Here is a 20,829-nt window from a genome sequence, read left to right as displayed (position 1 = left end):
CTTGTTTGTAGCCGTGCATGTCATTAGCACTCAACATAAAACTTTTTTTTTTTGCATCAGCTCTATGCCAAACGTGCCCACTTTTGCTTTTGTTTAATGGTTTTCAGCCTTGGGGTATCTTGCTCTTTCCTAAAAAGGGTAAAGATGGTACTGGAGAGAGAAAAAAGGGTGATGGACCCACTGAGGATTTTACAGATGACATAATTTGAGAAGAAAATAATTGTCGCTCACGAAAACAGAAGTGTCTCAAAGAGGTCAAGGTGCCCAGCAGCACCAGCGAGGTGCTGAGTAGACTTCATAAATCCCCTTTCTTCAGCAGAGGAGTGCTCAGTGACACTCAGGGAGAAATTCCCACCTTCAAGTAGAGGCAACGAGAATTCGCAGGGGCCAAATCCATCTCAGGGGTAACTCAAAGGACAGACAGCTGTCGTTTGGCCTCCAAATCCGTTAATTCAGATCCACGGCTGGACTGCTGACTGCAAAGCCCTGCCTCAGCAGCTCCGTGGCACCGCTCCGAGGATCAACTTGGCTCCAGCTCCGTTCGCTTCGCTGGAGCTCCCCCAGCAACGGCTTTGGCCCAGGCCCTTTGGCTACCCTGATACACTCACGAATTTGAAATAAAACAAATTCTATTTGCATGTTTAACTGGCTCAGGGATCTCTATTATTATTATTTTTTTTTTCCAGTTCAGGTTTCTTGATTCAAAAGGGAAGGAATAAAAAAGTTTTCATTTTTCTCCTTAGAAAGTGATTTCCTGTGAATTAAGACAGCCTTCTGACCACTCTCTTTAAACATCCATCTCCCACCCTCTACTTTAAAAAAATCTTCCTGTAATAACAAAAAAAAAATAAAACAAAAAAGTCAACCTCTCTTTGTTTTGGTCTTTACCTGACCCTGAAATAACCTCCCTGTCTACTTGCCTCCCACAGGTCTTTTGATATCAGCTCCTTGTGGAACGGTGCACGTTTCTCACTTACAAACAGGTGCAGTTAATACTTGAAATCCCGGGTTCCCAAATTCCTTGGAAGTTTCTGCCTTCTCTGATGGAAAGCCAAAAAAGACCTTATGGTATGAGGCTGTTTATTCACTTCAATTTCATTCCTCGCACTCAGGTGGTGTCCACAACAAAACAGACCTCAGAGCTGCGCTGCAATTGCTGGCGCTTTCTGATCCTGACAAGGTGAACGGGGGCTGAACAAGTCAGGTTCATTTAACCAAACTGCCTTCATTAGCAAAAAAAACCCACAAACCTACTTTAGATAGTACAAGAGCCCCTGGCAGGGGTGTTAAAGCTGTCTTCGTGCTTGCTCCTGTAGCTCTGTATCCACCTATTTAGTCCTCAATCCCTCTTGCAAAGTACCCAGCAGCCGAAGCCCAGTATCTACAAATGCTCTGAATTAAGAGTGCTGAGGTGTTTGGCATCTCAACCTCTCCATCTCCCACCGAGACACAAAAGAAGCTTCTCATTATTTTCTGGGAGTCCACGTGGGAAAAGGTTTCTCTGGCCAGGGTGGGAAAGAAGTAATTCTGGATACACTGCGCTTTGCTCATGGGAGTGAGCTTTAACACACCAAGGACTGATCAAGCTTTAAATTATTGCTTCTTCCTTTTGGCCGTACTTTCAGCTAGCCACTGACTTCTGCTTAAGGCTGGCTGACTGTCTACAGTCACTTCTGCATCTGGTGCACGCCAAAGTTTGCATCTCAGCTGCAGTCTCTAGCTTGCCACGGTGATAATTCAAAAACATCAAATACAACATCCGGGAGGTGGGCTTAATGCTGCACCCAGAACTCAGACAAAACAGTGATTGGGAGCTCTGCCTGAGTGAGAACTGCTGGGTACCCTACCTACACCTCTTCTCTGCTCCAGGAAAGCCTCCCCTGAGGAGGTCAGAGGGGCTTTTCCATGATGAAGGCAGCATCTCAGCTGTGAAGATCTGCAGGCGTCGGTTTGAGCCATGCCAAACCCATGTTGCAACTTTGTCCAGGATTTCAAAACCTCGCCCTCAGTTTCCTCTTTGCTCCTCTTTCTTGTTCTCTTTCTCTCATAATCTGTCTGTCTGTCTGTCTCTTTGTAAAATGTCGCATTAAGTATTTGTTGGCATGCTCGTGTCTCCGTCATTTATTTCTCAGAGGGAAAGAGCTATGTGCCACTGTTTTGCAAAAGGAGGAGCATAAGACCAATCCGGGGGCTCTGGCAAACTGGGAGCTATCCTGACTCAACCTGCACAACTGCTCTGAATTTCTCTTTGTTCTCTGACAGCAGACACCATACATACTTTCTTTCTTTTCTTCTACATCCCACGAACGTTACATATTACAGCGGACAGTCATCCAACACTGTCCACTTGTGTGTGTCTCTTCTTCTCATCACTAGGAGGAAGTTCATTTGCGTTTGAGCTTGTCAAAATTGCAAAGTTCTGGTAAAACAGAAAGCTGGGTGAGGGGGCTATGTTTCCTTAAAAAAACTGCTTTCAAGACAATGTGGCCAGCTTTCTTCCCAGTGGAAAAAAGGGCAAAGGAAGGCTAGAAAGGAATTATGCAAGCTGTGCCCTGACACAGAGCTGGGAGCTAGAGAGAGCTCATTGATCCTGGATCATAAATGCAGTTGTAATCAATGCACCAGACACAATTTTCATAGGTCCAGGTACTTGTGCCCAGTGTAGAAACCAAAATGTTCTGTCCCAGGACTTCACCATGACTAGCAGGTCCGTGGCCTCTGCCAGGCATATTTGCTTGAGGCAATGAATCCTCCAACCAGCCGACAAGGGCCCTGGTGTTAGACCTTCATCAAACCTGGAATACTCTGCATGAAAACATTTGGTCTAGATGAACTGACATTTCTCATGAAGACTTTGTTATCCCAGAAAGAAAAAAAAAATCTCTGATAGTAATAAAACCATCTCCTTGTAAGGCATCAAAGCATCTTGATGATGATTTTCTTACACTGGACAATGGCACTAGTGAATGGCCTTCTTCATACAGCTGGCTCAGCAGCCATCCCTGGAGCCCCTCCAGGCTTATGGGAGACATTACAATGGAGCTTTAGAAGATGCAGTTTCCAGGCCATTAAATAGCTGTGGAAACCTCCCTGCAAGCAGAACTAGATGCGGCCCCCTCTGACTGGGAAATCCAACCAACTACACCTTGTGAAACAGAAGTGTTTGCTGCTCCAGCTGGTACAGAACAGGGTTAATCTCTCACTCTCCACTACCACAATTCATCTGTATCACTGTAAATGTCTCTCCAGGGGGGTTCTCTGCACGAAGCAGTAAAATAGCTTTATTCTAATGGCTAAAGAGGAACTAAACACTTCTGAAAACAGTGAACAGGTGTGGAGAAATGTCTGGGAAAAATGATGCATCTTTTTCAACAGACTCCAGTCAAACTCAGGTCTTGGACAATTAAGTAAGCACTTTTTCTGTCTGATCCTGGGAAAACTAAGCAGGAGTATTGGTCACAGTTTGTGAATAGGGGTACCATTAAACAAGCAATAAAAAGGGATGTGAATAAAATAGTCTTACCAAGATCATGGCTTTGCTCTTTGGTGTCAAACAGCTGCACACCAATGGTCTCCTGCTTCTGATCCAGGTAGTAGGTGCCATCAGTGACCAGGTGAACAAGGACTGCCGCAGCTACCATTGGCTGGGAAAAATAAGCCTGGGAAAACAAAAGCCCCACAAAGGTTTGGGTGAAGAACTGTGCTGCACTTTAAAAAAAAAGTAAGAGCAGGGCTTTAAAACTATCACTTCCCATCTCAGGTCACATAGGAGTCTTCTCTTCCGTTCTCTCCTACACAAACTAGAGAAAACTTGAGTTAAACAGCCTTGCAGCTGGAGCAGTAGCCTCTAAGAAACTCAACAGACCTGCCACAGGAGGGGACTTCTCCACTAACTCTCTAGATGGTGTTTAGAGACTTTGCTTTGCTATTTTGCACTAACCGTACTTCAAAGAAAGGACCCTCCTGGCCCTGGGAAGGCTGTCCGATGATATTTCACCTATTGGAGAAACTTTGTACATGCAGGCAAAGAGGAGACTTCTGAACGACATGCGTGCTTCTTACCTTCAGCCAGAAAATGGTCTGTGTCATGTGGGAGTACTGGAAGTTGGCCGTGCAGGGATACCAGGCATACTGAGAGACGCCATCGTTCAAGTCAATCACCTTCGTTCGACATGTCTGAGGGAGAAAAAAGAAACATCAAGACAGATGTAGATGACAGCAAGAAAAGAGCATGGCTGTTAAAAGTGGGAAAAAAGTCCAGGTGCACTACTAAAATAAAATAATACATGCTAATGACATTTCTAAACACCATGAGATTATTCAAAAGTGAAGTTTCCAGGTCTTCCACCTCAATGAGAAAAACTGAAACATAAAAAGGAGCAAGAGACTCACAGCAGTCGGATGGCAGCCAACAGTTTCCTCTTAATTTGGTACAACAAGGGCTTTGACAGCATTCAGCCCAACTCTGCTCCCACCCAAATGGTCCGCAGCTCTTCCCACTGGAGTCAAAGTGACGATCACTTTTGAACATGCCAACTCAAAGCACAGACAGTCTGCAGATGCTCGCCACAGTACTCAAGCAATGTCCTATTTAAACCTGCGTATTACTGTAACCCCAGGGAAGCCACAGATGGCCATATAAACTTGGAAATAAACGTAGCCAGGAAAGTCCTGTCTGTACAAACCAATTTAAGCAAACTTGTTTCTCGTTTTGTTAACTAGTTTCTGTAATTTGAATCATCTTCTTCCTACATCTACAGCACTTTCCATGGCAGGCGGCAATGGAATTATAAGCAAACTTCTCTTTTCAGTAAAGAACAAGCAGATGAATCCCAAATGCTGGCAGAGGTGAAAAGCCCAAATTGAGAATGCCTGAATTTAAGTACCACGGAGTCTTGCAGTGCCATCACTATGTGAAAACAAAGCTGCAAGAAATGGTAGGATTTACCCTGAAACCGCAAAGCTCAGTGAAGCTGCTTCAAAAAAAAAGGCATATGCATGACTATCGCTTTCGTTCCCTGAGGAAGAACATGAAAGGCAACGTCCACAACCCAAAAGGCTCCAGCTGCACTAGAGGGATGCTTCCAGCTGAGGCTCTCGGAGCATCTGAAGAGTACCTGTTAAGATCCACACCACTTTGGTAACTCAGTGGCATGGAGAGAGAGGGAATTCCTCGTGGTCATGCTGTGTACTGGCAATGGAGCTATGAACCAAGAGAGCAAACCTCCTCCAGCGGTTGTGCTAACCATGCGACCAGCCCACAGGGGAGCCCAGGGCTGATCACACAGACCACCTGCGTTAGGTGCTAAGTGAAGCCATATACTTTTGGGGACATTATTAGATTTCTTTCCAAGACCGGAGAATAAACTGAGCAATCTGGTGGTGATGGGCTGTCAGTACAGCTGCTCCCATAAGCAATTTCCCTTATTATTTAAACAAAAAGAAAACACTGAAGTGAAACAAGAGAATTAACAGAGGTGCTTCTAATTGGTCAAAATCCTATGCCCACTTGGTAACCGTGTGGGGAACTGCCCTCTTGGTCTCAGCAGGCAAAGTCAGGGCAATGCAAAGAGAGCCCGGGATGCCTCAGAACGAGAAACCAGATTGGACGAAAGTGAGGTAATCACTTCTATAATCTGAGTCCCTCAAGATCCAGCACAGAGGAATCTATGGGCAAAACATAAATCAGCTTTAATGGGCTGGAAGAAGATTTTTAGTTTATTTATTTTTTAAAACAACTGGGACCAAGCTTCATTGAGACTAGCCAGTGGATAGTGTTACATTTTACAGCAGAGCAAGGCTTTACATAAACTATCTTTGGCATTTGAAATCCAGTCCAGCAATTCGACATGTACTATTTCGCAATTCTCCCTTCTTGCATTTTCAGCAGCCTGCCTCTTGTTGGGAGCATGGTTTTTATTTTAATACTTCTCCAGCTAGGGAATTTATCTTACCCACATCTGCAGTTTATATGGTCAGAGAGCTCTTTGACATGAACAAAGGTCTCATTACTTTTATATGATTTTGTTCTTATTCTTATATCTCCTCCTGCTCTATTTCTCCACAAAGGTGGTTGAAAGAAACAAGATTCCTGACAGTCGGTGTGTTTTAAGTGCCACATAATGGATGAGTGAAAACCTGTATTAAAAATTTACCCAGACCTTCACCAAAAGCTTGAATGAAACCCAAAATAAACCCCTGCTGAGGTGGGCTGGAAATCTCTGATAACTTTTAAATGCCTAGTTTGATTTGTGTGTGTGTGTATGAACTCTTGCACGTTCTGGTTCTGCCTCAGACCATTAGCAAAAATTTTAGCGTTGCATAAAGAGCCCGTGTTCAAGACTTGTGCAGTTGAGTTGTGCAGGCTCAGTAGACTGGTCTGGTTTCAGCAGGTTAGATAAGCTTCCTCCTGCTGAGGCTGATCCATTGCTGCTCAGACAAGGGAATCAAAACAGTGCCAATGTAAAATGATCTTTTATGAGAAGAGTACATTTGAGAAGTATGCAAAAAGTCTAACAGATGACATTAGGAGTGACTACGAAAACCTCTTCTACACTAGACGCTACCTAGCCAATCTAGCTGGTGCAAAAACTTTCTTTGAGATTTTTTTAATAACAACCTGATTGGATAAACAGGCCCAATAACATACAGACTCCACCATCTCAACAGGCTCAAAGACTTGTGGTAAACACATCACCTTTTCTGTTCTAACCAATTACTGAGTATCATTCAAAAACTGCAACGTCTGAGAATGACTTGCTAGGAGAGCAAGAGGTCTTTCATACCTCTGCCTCCAAGGCATCCCTGGCAGATGTCAGCAGTGTGAGGGCACCTAAGGATGCAATTGCAATTATTACAATCAAGCAGTACAGGACAGCTGCATTCAGAGGGAAGAGGAGGACACACACAAGAAAGGAGCATCAGGAGACAAAAAGATTAGAAAATGGCTACTCAGTGCATTCCGATGGCCTGCAAGGCAGAGCATCACCTCTCCTCATGGCTACAAATTCATGCTTATGAGAAATAAATTATTTCCTAATATCCTCCTGTTTGCTATAATGATGTAAAACAGCAGCTAAAGCACCTGACAGCTGCGGAGGGAAGAAGGGATAGCTGTACTTTTCATTTCAGGGTGTTACCAAACACTCAAGTATTTGCTTTGAAGAATGACGGAATCAGGCAGGAGTTGAAACTTCACTCACTGGGGCTTGTCCAGGTTCTCAGACCCACACAGCAGCTAGGAGCCACAGGAGCCTAGTATCTGTTCCAAAGTATTTGGGGACTATTTGTGTCTACTTACTGGAAGCCCATGTCATACCCCTCCCTAGAAAGCTGCTTTCAATTACAAAAGCTCATGTCTGTTCCTCTCAGAGGTTCTAATCCAGCTCGTCTCCCACCCACACATTTTGTACACAAACACTGAGAGACAGAATGAGCATGGCCAGAGAGCACTGTGGGATCTTCCCACAAGAGGGAATGCCTGGAGGATTCCCTTTGACTGATTTATACAGCCTCTTGTCAATCACAGGGACAACATGTTCTTCAAACTGCCTCTCCTGTTTTCCTTCTCTTACTCAAGGGGACCAAGGAATGTGTCAGCAGGAAGGGAAAAGTGATATATCAGGAGTGCTTAGTTCATTGCCACATCTAAAACACATTTACAACTGCACTCAGCTCCATTTCCTCATAACATTTTCCTTTCAGGTAACACGGGAAAATTTGCTGAAGAACAAATTTTGGAAGGCTTCCTTGTGAATGTCGCCCAGCCATCCCACGAGCAGCAGCTCTGCACAGGTAAATCACAGGCAGCATCACAATATGTTCCACAGCCAGCCCCTACCATGCCAGAAGTGATGGTGGCTGCCTTTGACTTCATGCACTGTTATGTTGAGTTGATGGGTCCCTGTTGCCAGCAAACTACATGTGAAGGGTGGCTGATCCCAAGGACTGGGCACTGGACAAGCTCTCAACACAACTGTGTCCAGTGCACGGCCCCATTACAGCCCAAATTGGCTTCTCCAGTCCTAGGCCACTGTCAGTAAGATGAGCATGATACTGCCCCATGTCACAAAGGTATCTTGAGGATAAATGCTGGTAGCCACAAAAAGGTGCACAGAACTTAGAAGGAGATGGGACAAATAAGCACAAGCTCATGTGAAGGACATCCGTTCCCACAGGAGTGGGTGAAATATGCACAGATGACACCCAGCTCTCTCCCTCCCCCTGAGAGAGCACAGCCAGGCACCACAGGCTTTGCACACACTGGTCCTTCTCATCTCTCATGTTCCTCTATCGAAATAATCCTAAATGCAGGCAGGCAAAGCTGCTATTCAAAGCAGGATGCTGCCCTGCTCAGCTCTGGCATATGGCTGACTCTGCGGCTGGAGTGGACGTGCCTGTCTGCGTGCCCACAGGCGCCTGTAAACAGAGCGGATCTGCAGCGCGCAGAGCTGTCTGTTCCCCAAATCCCATCTGTTCCCCCATGGCAGGGCTTCCTCCAGACCGTGTCTTCAAACTAAGTACGGCTGTGAGGGCCATCACAAGTGTTGGTCTGTCAGAGAGCAGAGAGCAACCTCCTTCTGGAGACAGAGCGGGGAGTGGATATCGTGTCCCAGACAATAGAAACATAGATTCATAGAATCATTAAGGTTGGAAAAGACCTCCAAGGTCATCTGGTCAACCATCACCCTACTACCACTGTCACCCCCTAAACCATATCCCATGTCCCACGTCCAACCTTTCCTTGAACACCCCCAGGGACAGTTACTCCACCACCTCTCTGGGCAACCCGTCCCAATGCCTGACTGCTCTTTCCCTAATTTCCAACCTGAACCTCCCCTGGCACAACTTGAGGCCATTCCCTCTAATCCCATCACTAGTTATCTGTGAGAAGAGGCCAACCCCAGCTCCCCACGCCTTCCTTTCAGGCAGTTGCAGAGAGCAATAAGGTCTCCCCTGAGCCTCCTCTTCTCCAGACCAAACATCCCCAGTTCCCTCAGCCGCCCCTCATAGGACTTGTGCTCCAGCCCTTCGCCAGCTTTGTTGCCCTTCTCTGGACATGCTCCAGGGCCTCCATGTCCTTCTTGTAGTGAGGGGCCCAAAGCTGAACACAGCACTCAAGATGCGGCCTCACCAGAGCCGAGCACAGGGGGACGATCACCTCCCTGGTCCTGCTGGCTGCACTATTCCTGATACAGGCCAGGATGCTGTTGGCCTTGTTGGCCACCTGGGCACACTGCCTCTCCCCTCCTCTTACTGGGGACTGCACTGCTGCCACCTCCGCACCGAGACAGACACTGCTGGGTGTTTCTGGGACAAAACAGGTTATACCTTGTCCCATTCGCAAAACAGCAACCTCAAAACAAGCAGGAGCAGGATACATTGGTGAAACCCACAGCACCATGGATTTGTGGTGCACGCAACATCCTGCATGATGTTGTACAAGTGCACGGAAATACTCACACAACAGTATGAGACCTGTGGAGACATAAACAGGACATTCTGTTTGAAGATCCAACTAAAGAACAGACTACTACTATAATAATGAATCCTAATTAACCTACAATTTTTAGGTTAATCCTAATTAACCTACAATTTTTCTGCAGAACACTATTTATATGTAACTCAGGATATACCAGAGAATCCCAACCACGACATACGCATCATTTAACACATCCCTTACAGACGAAAACCTTCTCTCTCCACTGCCAGATATGGGGATGGACCGTTACCCAATATTCTTAAATATTCTGTTCTTCTTGCATCCTAAGGTAAATTTTACCCAAGGATGAGAAGCTCCAGTGCAGTTGCTAAATATCAGAAAGGCTCCTGCCTGTTTATTGCCCAATATTATAATGCAGCTTGACTGCCACATGGACACCACCCAGTTTGCCTACTGCAGCACAGACCTCCAATCTGTTCTGAAAGCTGTTGCACTGTTCTTCTCATTTAGGCTGGGAATTGGGTTGGAGTTACAGAAAAAATGAAATTGCCCATATTAGTGAGCAGTGAACCATTAAAAAGGCCACCATTTGTGTTTCAACAAACACCTCGAAAATCAGCCAATTTCTAAGACCATTTCAAACCTCAGGAGTCCGCAGAGCTCAGATGGAAATGGTACACAACAGCCTTAGTTAAGGGACATCATAAATTTTGCTCGGGGTTTTCTTCTAGGTTCTAGTCAGAAATGTTATAGGAATAGCCTCTTTGCTAGTGTTCCGGATCTGGTATTTCAGTGTTCTGCATTTGTCCTGTCAGAAGATTTGAGTCAACAGCTGATGACTAACTTAGAAAATCAGGTCATTTTGTGTTGGCCTCCTGCATTTAAGGAAAACATTCAAAGTTACCTTTTCCAAACTCATCCATATATAATATTTTCTCTGTGCATTAACCAAATTTACAACACTCCACTGTTGTAAAAACAAAATGAGAAAGAAATCCAAAGCCAAGATTCATCCGTGCATGTTACAAGCATAAGATAATGGAACTGATGTCCTCCTTTTTCAATAGCCTTCTTACCTTCTAATCTGCTTCCTCTTCCTCAGCAGCAACTCTCCCTTTCCTCTGATGCTCATAAACTGTAGCTTCTACTCCAAACCTCTCCATATCCTCTGTGTCTGATTTGTTTGCAGTGAAATAATTTTTCAGTAGGGGTGCTTTTAAGGGGCAAGGAATGCGTTTGAAAACACAGTTTTACTAAGTTTCGTGCTCTTTGTCTGTTTTTGCCTGTTTTCATTGGGGTACTTAAAGGTCTGAAGGCAAAAGATGAAAAAGTACAGCATGGTTGCTTTTCTCCAGGACAAAAACATCCAGACAGGTGAGCAACAGAAAAGCTTTATCAACTGGAAGCTGATCAAACTCCTGGGGTAACACACTGATGCTATATTACTCCCAGACTCAGTTGGCTCAGAAGTAAGAGGAAATCTCATCTGTCAGTTTTACCTGTGTAATGAAGAACAGGATTTGGCTGTAGGATTGGGAAGCAGATTATGTCTGCTGCAGGATGAAATAAAGCCCCATTGCCAGTTGCTGTGTCCAGCCTCAGCACAGCCCCTTCCCATTTGAATCTGGAGTAGCTGATGGTGTCTGCAGCTTGCAGACCTGGCATTCAATTAGCCTGTTACTATGGTTTTCTCAGCAAAGAACCACAACTTCCAGCTAAAAGTTTGGCTGGATTTTTTATTAATTGAAAAGCGACCTTTAAGTGTGTGTAAATACCAAAGCTGATATGATGCTGGCATCACTAGGTTGCTTGCAATGTGACACGATGATAAATGCCTCTACTTATACAGTAAAAATGATAGTGTTCATTTCCAAAGGGAAATTTCCAGGGGTAGAGTAGTGGATGTGATGTAACACAGGGCTGTGGTACAGAAATGAGTAGGAGATGCAAAGACTATTTTGTTTTGTCATATACATGGACTTAATTTCAGGAAAGCGAGTGAGAGCTACGGGGACGCTACATTAGATGATGGCCCAGATTGCATGTGTGTCCAATGTGTGTTATTAACTTTAGCTTTCTCAAAAATGAAGTTATTTCATTTCCAAAGGGTCTGTGTGAACAATATATTTTAATTTTTAAATCATGCAGACCTGCACTCTTTGAGCTTTCCTTTGAATTTCTGTTATCTCCAAATTCAAAGCAAACTTCATTTAAAACGAGTGAGTTAAAATCAAAATCACATAATACCATAAACTTCACATGGTATACCCAAAAAAACCTGTAAATCAGTTCTGACTGGCCCTATCCCAAACCCACACTAGCTTTGACATCCAGCCAGGTGTAATCAAAATATCTAGGATGCTAGCTGGTCCTGTGGAAAAAACAATATGGAGTTTTAATTTTACGGCAAAACCCTAACCAGATGATTTTCGCATGGTTCAAAGGATCGTCCCAAAGACGTCAGTTGAGCCGGGGCCAGAAACTATGCAACAAGAGCGAGAGAAGAAGAAATACTTGCAGTAATGGCATTTAATAATCGACTCATCTTTTGCACAAGCCCACAAGTACATGCTACTATCTGGGGCTCACGAGGGCAATTTGCACTTGCTCCCACTTCCCTTGCCACTCAGCCGTGCACACTGAGCAGGTGCGAAGGCAAGCGATGGCTCAAGGTCCAAAGCAGACAGAGCAGGGTCTCATACGAAGCACATGAAAGCGTAACCGAGCAATTTGCCTGCCATGTGCTGCTGTTTGTTTGTATCAGAGGTTTCCTTTCCTTCAGCACAGCAGTAGGACAGACAGGTGCTGCTCTCAAACAACAGCATCTTCCCCCCAGCACTGCCAGGAGCTCACCAAGAAGGGGTATTTCTTAGGATTAGCCCCAAACTGCATTCTTCTGTTACGTCCAAACTTACAAATACATCTCCTGTTAGAAATAGCAGCCAAACGCAACCTGCTAGACAGACAGCATGAAGAAACAGCTCCCAAACGAGACCTCAAACCTCCAGTTTGCAAACATCACTCTCATTAAAGCTAAAAGACATTTCCAACCTGCAGCAAAAGCTCCTGTCTACAGTTTCCACATTGCTGCTCACCAAAGTGTGAAGGCATTATAGACTGATAAGTGCTTTAGCAGACTGTATATCCATCCACTGGAGAGCGAGGTTAAACAAATACAGTAGCCAGAACATTATTGTTGGCTGCACACTCGGGTTCCCGAACTGCCTGTCTCTAACTTGAACCAGCTAGGTCCACTACAGCAAAGCTCACACATATCTGCGGGCCAAGGCTGGCCGTGGGGTGCTGCGGCAAAGGAAAACAATCCCATCCCATAAGCTTTTACCACTGATGAGTAGAGCAAAGGCTTTTTTTTTCTTTTTTTTTTTTTTCCTTTGACTGGAGCTTTTCATTTGGGAGCAGCTGGCACCAGGAAATCAAGCTGTCAAAGGCAGAATATGTGCCACATATTGGGAAGGTCTTAAGTGTATTTTTTTATTATTGTATTAGTGGATCCGACTGGATTCATTATAGTTTTGCTGGTTTGGCACTCCTGTGAGGCAAAACAGGATTAGGCTTGTTACAATCCACTTGGTAACATCCCTTCCTTCCTTCCCAGAGCTGGTCCTGTAAATCTGCTTGAATGAAGAAAGCACACAGCTCGTTAGAGAAAGACCAACAAAAAAGAATCCCTAAAGAATTGCTGCCTCATCCATTCAGAGTAACGTGCTGCTGGCTGGGGCGTACGGGGATGCTTGGGAGCACTCAGGCAACGTTTCTGATAGGGAGACAGGCAAACAGAAGGAAAATTAAGCCACACCTTTTTCAAGTAGCACAGAGGAGAAAACCACAACACTTGGTTTCATGCATCATAGGAACAAACCCTACTTATCCCGTTCCCACCTCCCCTGAACCACCCAAAGCGTGCCTGGGGCCCAGCAGCAGCTTCCAAGGGATGTGAGACAACGCAGGTGCCACCAGGAGCTCAGAAGATGGCTTGCCAAGCTTTGCCTGTGTCCGGAGCAAGCAGCCCTGCAGTGGTTAATGTCAGCTCTGACCACATGATCGCATTCAGGAAAGGTCAAAAGAGCGATTTTTCATTTGAAAACATCTGTGTGTTTAAAGAACAAAACTTTCTCATGTGCAGAAACCTAGGGGTTTCCAGCGCTTTTATTTCCAGAGTTAAAGTCATGCTTTTCAGCTTTGTTTAGGGTTACGTACCATGTAAATACGCCGCATAAACCACACGCAACCCTCAACACACTGCGCTTCCACGGGCAGAGATAACTGGGGCTGCAAATCCCCCTCTCCCCTCTCCCTTTCCCTCCCAGAGCCGCTCGGCTTTCCACGCCGTGCTCCCAGCAAGCCAGCCAGACACCCAATTGTCATCTTTCCCTATATGAAGATGTACATATGCCTCAGCTCCTAAGGGGTTAAGTCTGCTCTGGCCTGTCAACAGGCTTTAATTGGTTACATCCAGGGAGATGATGCATTGGGAAGAGGCTCTGAGCTTAACAGCGCCAGGGAAGGCTGCGGCAGCGCTCGCAGGGACTGCCGGTAAGGGAAGCTGACTATGGTTACATGTCAGTGGTCAGAAAGCTGTTTGGTTTCCTACCCAGCTCCTCAGCTCTACCTCAGCATGCTTTAATTAAGGTTAAACCAGTCTTGGCTTGTTTTTTCTCAGTACCTGAAGATGCAGCTCGTGGGATACAAACCAGAAGGTTCCCCCGTGCTGAGTAATGCTGCGCCAGCAAATCCCTCGGAGCGTGCTGGACACAGAGTGGCAGCCACTTGTTTCCTCCAGCCCACGCATGTCTGAGTCCACCCAAAGCATTGGTTGCAGGTGCCTTGGGGGAGCCCACAGCCTTCCTCCAACCTCAAGGAGCCCTGGTTGCTCTGATAAACCCCCAGCTCCGACAGGGCAAACCAGAAGAGCACGTGGAACGTTTCCTCCTCACGTGCCCCAGACTGGCAGGGTTGGCAGAACCTCCTGGCTGCTCGCAGGAGGAGCGGCCGTGGGGACTGCAGCGCAAGCACCACCTGTGAGAGCAAGCTCACAGTGTCTGCAGCTTCACCACCTCTACAGGGATGGACGAACTCACCGTGGCCACGTCATAGAATAGAATCACAGAATCATTAGGGTTGGAAAAGCTCGCCAAGATCATCAGGCCCAACCATCCCCCTACCACCAATGTCACCCACTAAACCATGCCCTAAGCACCACATCCAACCTTTCCTTGAACACCTCCAGGGACGGTGACTCCACCACTTCCCTGGGCAACCCGTTCCAATGCCTGACTGCTCTTTCTGAGAAGAAACGTCTCCTAATTTTCCACCTAAACCTCGCCTGGTGCAACTTGAGGCTATTCCCTCCTTCCCACCACAGACAGCTGCTGGGACAAAGCAGAGCTTCCACACAGCGAGGCTTTCCTTTTCCAGCAGGTAAAGGTCACAGTACACCAGGAAGAGATCTGCTTTGCAAGAAGACCAGATTTTCAAAGATATTTGGATAGAGAAATGTGAAACGGAGGTCCAAATGGGGTCTTCAAAAGCACATGGCTCATTAGAAACCCAATGGCGGCTAGATGCTTAGGCACTTCTATAAATCCTAAACCCAAGGATTAGGATTAATTAGAAGTAAATGCCCGAACACACCTTGGAATTTGGCCTTCATTGCCTTCATAGGATGCTCATCATTGCTATTTTTTAAGAATCTAAGCTGCACAAAAGCACACCATTCACTGGGGTAGAACCCATGGAGGGGCTGGCCAGGGCTGTGGGTGAGTCACAGGGACACACCTGGTCACCAGATCAGCACCTTGCAACCCTGGATAAATCATCTCCACCCCATGCTTCAGCTTCACCGTGTGAAAAGGGACTTGTTTGCAAGGGTTAATTACCAAAACTGGGAAAATAAATAAAAATTAAAAAACAAAACAAAACAAAACAAACAAACAACACACACACACACACACAAAAAACAAAGTGCCTAAAGTGCTAAGCATAAGGATTTGGGTCCAACGACCACCATGGCTAGCAGAGCTCCATGTTCTCCTGAAACGAAGGCTCCTCCCAGTCAGTAGGTACATGCATACGCAGATACCAGCACTGATCATGCAAATTACAGTTTCCTGGAACCAATTAAAGCTTGCAACCAGACCTTGAGGCTACGGTGGAAAACCAGGGTTTCTGCTGGTACCGGGGGAGCTGGGCACATTTGCCAGGTGGGGGAATCACGCCTGCTTACCGGAGTCACTGACCTCAGAGGAAAGAGTTATCCTTAAAATTTACAGACAGCATTTCCAAAAACGAGCATTAATTTGAGGTTCCTCAACAGCCATGGCTCTAACTAAGGCAGCACGATCCAGGAAATTAGAGCAGCTCAAGAATTTATCCAAATGGTTCCTAGTTTTTATTATTATTATTATTAAAGTTATTTATTTGCAGGTGGGGACAGAGGGATTGACTTAAGAGACCTTCTATTATGGTGTGCCGTCAGGACAGTGCTGGGTAAGCACTATCCTCTGAAAATCATTCCTTTTAGAGACATCTAGAGATGAACACCCCAAAATTGAGTGGCATTCAAAATATGAGGTCTCTTATGACAATGTGGGCTAAAATGCCTACAGTACTTTGAACAAGTAGTGCAGACAATCCTTCATTTAAGAGAAAAAATAAATTCTCTGCTACTGGCATGAGAAAGTTTACTTTCAGGCTTAAAGAAATGATCGTGTGGTTTTGAGGATGGCATTCCGTTCTGCTGAAGAATAGCACCCTGCCTGCCTGTATATCTGTGGCTTTGTAGCTACATTACAATCTTGGAGAGCTCTGTTTACATATTTTACATGTTTTCTTGCACAGAACATGAAACCAAATTACATAGTAAAGGATGTTACGGTTTCACTCCTGCACCCTTTTCTGTCCTCTCCTTCTGATCATGTTTTAATTCTATCCAAAATAATTGTCTGGGTATTTTTAACCGTGCTCGATTGACTGTCAATCCTTCGGGCAGGTTTATTCACTGTTGCACAGGGAAATCATGCAAAAGCTGGTGAAGCTACATGCCAGGGGGGTAGGGAGAAGACGGCCAGGGCGGGGGTGGGATGAGAAATGCCAAGAAGCCTTCATGCATGAACAAAGCAGACGTGTCGATGCATTTATGCAAAATCATTCGGCTCTGAATGGAGAGGGACCCAAGACAAACAACCCGGATGGGATGCAGGAGAGCTATCCCACGCTTATGGCTGGACATGCTCTGCATCTAAAGGATGGGGAGCAGCAGTAGCAGACAGAGAGACTGGCAGGTTGAGGGGCAAGGGCCGAGGAGGGGGGTCTCCTTTCAGAAGAGTGCATGCTAACGAGCACTGCCGTTGTTGCGGGGTCCAGCTTTCCAGCTCACTGATGCTGGGGGGTCCAAGCTGTTTTCAATTACAGCGTGTAATCTGGGTGGGTGGCTGGGTGTACGGCAGATATGATCATAAAATGGTCAGTCACTTCCTAAAGAAGCACATAATCCTTCTTATTATCCAAGACAATATTCCTTTCTTGCCTTTCTTCTCCTCGCCGCCAGCAACAACAAACGGGACATAATTCTGCTCTCGTTTCGTTAGCGGTGAGTGTCTCCTGGTCCTAGGAAGAGACAGGACCAATTTCCGGTACCTGAGGATTTTTGGTTTGACCTTCATCTCTGAAAAGGTCAGACCGAACCTCTCTGAGAGTACTGATGGCTGCTTTGCTCTCTGCATCATCCTTTGTTTCTTTTATCTATTTTCTGTACAGTACACAAAGGGAACATAGTGTACCAGCCCCTGGTACTCACTGTTCTGTTCCCCTTAGATGACTTGCATATGTGCTCTTGAAAAATTATTCTAAAAACTAGTGGGGGAGGGGAGTGGAAAGAAAAAAATCCCTTGAGTGCTTGGCAAAATTGCTTGGAATCTCCTCTGACATCTCATTGTGTTCTCTCTGTCCTCCCCATACACAAATCATCCAGAGGCTACGACATCAGGCATGGGGTCTGCTGGTTTACTACTGCCCCGAGCAGAGGAGCACTGAAAGACATGGGGATGGGGTGCAAGAGGCAGGGAATCACTGAATCGCTGTCCTTCCTAGCAGGGAACAGGCAGCCAGGTGATGGGCAGCATCCCCTTTTCTCCAGCCAGCTCTGGAGCACCTTTAAGGTAATGCTCTTTCTTAACCAGCTCACTGCAGCTGAGTCTTTTCAAGCCAGCCTAGCTAGAAATCCCATTTCTCTCTCTCTCTCTCTCTCTCTCTCTCTCTCTCTTTTATTCAGAACATTGGGATCGTTTCTGAGCAGAAGGCACAGCACAGATCTTTGGAGCATCCCTCACCTTGGTGCAAACCCTTTGTATGCACCACTTGCTCCAACGAGACAAAGCAGTGATGTAGACGTGAATAAGGACCAGAGGAGATCCCCAGGCAAACAACATCACCTCCTTTGGCAAGAGGGTTGCAAAACCCAGCTTTCTCAACAACACAGGTGGGAAACAAGGTTTCTAGCTGTTAGAGCAAGGACTTGGTGGAATTGTTTTCCAGTCATTTTGCAATGGGAACAAGCCCAACTGTGTGAGGATAAAATCTGGTTAATTCACGCACCGGATGATGTGAGGAGGCTGACAAAGCTAACACACAGTGGATTTAATGACCCCAGAATCCATTCCAGATCTGTGTTCCCAGACTCCGACTGACAGCAGGCCCTGAACAGAGTTTTCTTCTTATACAAGATATGAACATTTCCCTTTGGAGATTTCCTGAGCTTCCTAGTCCTGGGGACACCTGGGCCCAATAACGCCCAATGCCTGCAATGTCTCTGGGGGGAATTGAGGTTTAATTCTCAAACCGCAGCTTTATCTTTGTGTGCTCTGGTTTCCACCTCTCTTAAATGGAACAGAAACCAGACAACGTGGCTGTGATAAGGCTTAATTAATCCCTGTTCATTAAAGAGATATGAAAAATACCATCACTTAAGACAAGGGAGGCATGTTCCTCAGAGTTCCCCAGCCTGAATTTGCCTGGTGCCAGGCTCGTGGTGCAACTCCCCAGCCTTCAGGTGAAAGACCAAACTGTCTGGTCCATAGCATCTGGGGGAAGGCTGAAAGAGAGACTATGTTTTGGGCTCCCTTGTACTAATTTTAGAGCTGGGGAATCTGTAAACTAAGCTGAAGCCTTTTGGTGCACCAGCCAGTACTGGAAATGTGCTCAGACGAGTACAGCAAACCTACATTCCTCTTGCGGCAGCCTGTGCACAGTGTCCAGTTCATCTTTTTCCAGAACTGGTCTCTGATCACTCATGGTTCCTCCATTAACAGTTTCTCTTAGTGGGATTTTGTACTCGACCTCCTGAGATTAGTGGTTCAAAGGCTGGCTAGGCTATAAATAACAGAGACATTTGCGAAGCAAATCATCTTATTAAAAATGGGGATTTTTCTGTCCCTCCGACCACAACAAAACTCTTACCGTTGAAGAGCAACAGGACTTGGCTGTGAACTGGGAAGTTCAAAAAGGGCCACTTGCAGAGCTGACAGACACACACCCTCCCACTTCTCAGCAAGATCACCCCAAAGGAGAGGAATGGCTTCTCCATTAAAAGTTGCAGGTTTCCTCTCTTCCCACTCCTGTTCAAGATTACCCTATTTGTTGGCTTTGCTGGATCTTTGGGGAATTATCTTCAGAGTTATATTTATTAGTCAAAGTAAAACTGCGTGGCAGAGAACTTCATATTTTTTCTCTTCAATTTTGTCACAGTATTTTCTTACCAGCCTTGGAGCCCTCGCTCTGCCATGTTTTTTCTTCCAGTACTCAGAATATTTTCATGTTCTTGCCTTCTTCTTTTGTGGGAAATTTCAGACACGCTGCAATTCTAGACATCTTTCTATGGCCGGCTGAAGAATAGGTTTGTTGCAGTGAGTCTGGATGAGTGCAATTGTGGGAACTGTAATAGGGGCAGGAGGGGGCCTCTGTTTGTGGGAAAGATGTAATAAGAATCCTCTTCCACAGCTTCTTACTCCATGGCAGCCCCTGTGGGGTACCCAGGGGGAGAAGGGGGTGGGTTTGTCTGGGAACAAAAATGAATCCCAGGATCTGTGTGCCCAGCAGTCTTGGGGAAGAGTCCCCTTCTCATTAACTGTGCCTAAGCTGTGCGGCTTTTTCCGTACAGGAGAAAACCAGGAAATGGCAATGGCACAGGGAGGAAAAATATATATATATATATATATATATTCATATGGTGACTTGAACTAAACAGCTTCTCTGTAACTGGGAGGAAATACAATGAAAGACAGAGCTGTTGGGGGACTGCCCCTCTAAATTACCAATGTAAACCCCAACTTCCAAGGCTTGAGCACATTCTGCTGTGACAGGAGTAACCAGGTCACCAATAAGCCACCTACAGAGCCATCAGTCCCTTCCTACACCTGTCTATTATAGAGGCCAAAAGGGAACTGCAGATGAATCCACTGGATTCCCACCAGCAAGAGGGAAGGAGAAACGGCCCCTCCAGCCCCGCGGTCGGGCTGCACCCACCTCCCTCTCACCCCAGCCACGGAGTCAGGGGTGAAGAGCCCTCCCCAAACCAGCCTGGCAGAGGCTTCCCACGGAGACACATCTGTACAGATAAGACACTTAAAAAAATATCCAAAGCATTCATGCTCAGGACAACCTACTCCAGAAAGAAAGAGACACTACCAAACATACTAATGCACTCAGAAAAAAATCAGTGCGCAGGGAGAGCATGGAGGCTGCCACTGCACGACCTGTTTTCTTGAACCCTACGGGACAGCCACCCTTTTACTGTGACCTAATCCACACCATGCTTTCCTATTTAACTGTCCTCACCCACACAGCTTCACCGGTGGCGATACAAGCGGGACTGTCCACGGAGGCCATGAGATGGCTCCCTAAACTCGCACGTTGCCAAGCCCAGGAGTGCTTAGCTTGGTGGTAGGAGGCCACATCCTCCCCGCTCCTGCTTATAACAAGGTTGACCCTGGCTGAGTATGAACTGGTAGGGGAAACAAGTCACTGGGGACTTCCAGTGCAAAAAATAAAAATTAAAAAAATTGCAGCTATTCACAAAACAGATCGGTCTGAGCACCCTTTGTCTTTCTATTTATGCCTACTGGATCTGCCCTTCAGCTGGTATAAATCTGCCCAGCACTACTGCCTTTTTGTAGTCCTTGCCAGAGTACACCAGCTGATGACTTAATGCTGGCATCAATAATCTTTAGCACAAGAAAGGCCCTGAGAAACAAACAGTGCTGTAGAAAACCCCACACAACCAGTACATCAACACTGATAATATTTCACACGCAGCGGATGGCAAGGAGAGGCTGTTTACAAACTCACAGCAAGAGCGGTAAGGAAAAGAGCGG

General features: G+C 46.0%; 1 protein-coding gene across 3 annotated transcripts in view; it reads right to left on the bottom strand.

The window, feature by feature from the left end:
- PAPPA (pappalysin 1) overlaps positions 1-20,829 on the bottom strand; it is a 235,384-nt gene that overhangs the window by 54,891 nt on the left and 159,664 nt on the right. For all 3 annotated transcript variants that reach the window (XM_040531640.1, XM_040531638.1, XM_040531639.1), the window contains exons 11-12: positions 4,063-4,176; positions 3,524-3,659 (exon numbers count right to left, since the gene is read on the bottom strand). In XM_040531640.1, the coding sequence (XP_040387574.1) occupies positions 3,524-3,659; positions 4,063-4,176 (250 nt within the window). The remainder of the gene's footprint in view (positions 1-3,523; positions 3,660-4,062; positions 4,177-20,829) is intronic.

This window comes from Cygnus olor, chromosome 19, assembly GCF_009769625.2.
Source record: "Cygnus olor isolate bCygOlo1 chromosome 19, bCygOlo1.pri.v2, whole genome shotgun sequence".
In the NCBI taxonomy this organism is placed as follows: Eukaryota; Metazoa; Chordata; class Aves; order Anseriformes; family Anatidae; genus Cygnus; species Cygnus olor.
This window is presented reverse-complemented; position numbering and strand designations above follow the sequence as displayed.